Below are 2,523 nucleotides of genomic sequence, written 5' to 3'. Positions count from 1 at the left end.
GATCATTAAGTCTCGGCAAATATGAAAATAAATTATATAAATTTTCCATTTTCTGAGAGTTTTAGTTCCTTAATTTAAAATTATCTTTTGGAAAGAAGGAACACATGCAGAAATAAGTTCAATTTTTACACTTGAGTAATTGTGGTCAGGAAACATTTTTTCTTTAAATGCTTTTACTTAAGTCCTCTTCTAAATGTACAGTTAATTCTATATCATGAATTGCTGCAGCCAATAAATTATTTATTAGAAAATGACAATATGTTGACTCTATCATGGCATTTGAGTCTTTAACAGCATTTAACATAGCTCATTTGTATACTGAGTGGCATCATATTAAAAACAAGAAATGAAAGACGTTTAATTATTTTTAGAAACTCTCCTTTAAATATCTACAATACTTTATTCATGATAAAATGTATTAAACATGATGAACAACTATGTAAAAGTATTATGTTTGATGGCAAAAGAATACAAGGAGGTATAATACATTTTATTTCAGTCTTATAATTGGAAAGATAAAAACATAAATGACTATAAAACAAGCAACAGATTTTTATATATTCCAGTTATTTTTCTAAAGAATTTTTTCTTAGGAGAATACTATTCATATTTCTCTGATTTTGGCCAATTTTTATGTCCTTTGTAAAAAGCAGGTCTATCCTTCCTGTATGATCACTTTTGTTTATTCATAAAGACATCACTGAGAACAGTTCCTTGGGTAACAGGGCCTGAAATGCAACCCTAGTACAATGCTTTTGGCCAATGAAATAACCTAGTTATTACCTAAAACTGATGAAGTACATACTGTTGTTTCCCAACTATGATGACACAATATTTGTAAAAGTGCATTATCTAACTAGTGTACACACGAGTCAGCCATGTATTCACTTCAATCTGTGGCATTGCCAAGCCATTGTCTTTATTTCCTTAACACTTTGGAGAAACTGAGACTACACAGCATAAGTGCCATCTAGTGGTAAAGGATCTCCTAACTGCACTAGGAATTCAGAGAAAGGAAACATCATTTTTAACTGGAATGACAGGGAAGGTTTTATAGATGAGCAAACAAATTTAGAAGAAAATGTAGTTATTTCATAAGCTAATTTGGTATCAGAAGCATGGGGTGTGTTGACAGGCCAAGGAGAGAACTGTCTGCCTAAAGCAGACAGCTTATATATAGGAGTAATGAAAGATACGGCTAGAAAAAGAATTGGGTCAGGATGGAAAACTGGAGAAAAAAGTTTGGTCTTTACCCTGTAGGTAACGGAGAACAGTCATCCACCCAATAAAATATTCTTTGAACACTTATTATGTGCCAAGCACTGTGCTAGCTTCTAGGTATAAAGTGATGAACAAAATAAACATGGTTCCAACCCTTATGGAATTTCTAGCCTAGACAAACATTAAAAACAATATTAAAGCTTTTGAGCACAAAAGGAACAGGGTCAAAAGATTAGGTTTGCAGCCCAGCTCAGCTACTTATAGCAAGTCACTTAACCTCTGAGTCTGTAGAATAAGAACAATTATCCCAACTATTTTTACAAGGCTGTACTACAGAAAAAACTGCATGGCATGTGTAATGTATGAAACAGTTGTCTCAAATTGTAAAGTTTTGCATAAATGTAGACCATAATGATGAAAACTGTTTTCAAACAAATATTCTGATATAGGTATGAAAAATAAAATGAAGAGAATGAAAGCAGAGCATAAAACAAAACCTACCAACTCTAGTTAGTTTATAGAATTTATTCAGCAATATAAAATGATTTATCTACAGCATACCTGATATAGCAATCTTTCCTTTACATGCTGTTCGTTCTTTATTTTCAAAATTCACATTACTGTCAAAAGAAAAAAGATTTATGAAAAAAAGATCTTTTCTAATAAGCAATTGCTTTAAGTCTTTCACAAATAAATGCCTAAATATAAAAAGCAAACACATATTGATGAATAATAACGACTTCCAGTTAGTATAAACTATTTGACTCAAACTTTAAGATGTTTAGTCAACAGCTAAACAGTTAAGAGAAATATTTAGAGCCATTCTGTTTGATTTTTCCTAAAGTTTATGTTCCCTAATGATTGTATACTGGTTACTCTACAATGAAAGCCTTTTGTGATCTCTTGTATCTATAAACAAAATCTACAATATTTGTCCAGGTCCCCAGAAGTATAATACCTTGGACCACTATTCTACAAATTATACTTCTAGCTTACTAGATAGTGACCTGAAAAAGTTAATAAACTTTCCAATTATGCAACTTTGCTGTCCAAATGTACCTTATCCTTATAAAATCTGACAATTATCCAAAAAATTACTCTCTGCCATATATTTATATACAATATCATATTTCATTTCCCCAAATTCCAAAGAACTAAGTACATACTAAAACAATAAATTAACTAAGGTGGAAAAGGAAGGAGTGGTTGTATAGAGAGGAAAATAATGTCATGACAATAAAAAAGGTTTCAAAAGAAATTCTGAGGATATAAGATACTTCCAAATATGATATTAAAATATAG

General features: G+C 30.9%; 1 protein-coding gene across 1 annotated transcript in view; it reads right to left on the bottom strand.

Annotated features, from left to right (window-relative positions):
* Positions 1-2,523, bottom strand: part of RTKN2 (rhotekin 2) — a 71,402-nt gene that overhangs the window by 47,132 nt on the left and 21,747 nt on the right. Inside the window, exon 3 of the mRNA XM_012657432.1 lies at positions 1,783-1,841. Within this exon, the coding sequence (XP_012512886.1) occupies positions 1,783-1,841 (59 nt within the window). The remainder of the gene's footprint in view (positions 1-1,782; positions 1,842-2,523) is intronic.

This window comes from Propithecus coquereli, unplaced genomic scaffold (genome assembly GCF_000956105.1).
Source record: "Propithecus coquereli isolate 6110/MARCELLA unplaced genomic scaffold, Pcoq_1.0 Scaffold115, whole genome shotgun sequence".
NCBI classification, from domain to species: domain Eukaryota; kingdom Metazoa; phylum Chordata; class Mammalia; order Primates; family Indriidae; genus Propithecus; species Propithecus coquereli.
The sequence above is the reverse complement of the archived record's forward strand: the minus strand, read 5'-3'. Positions and strand labels throughout refer to the sequence as shown.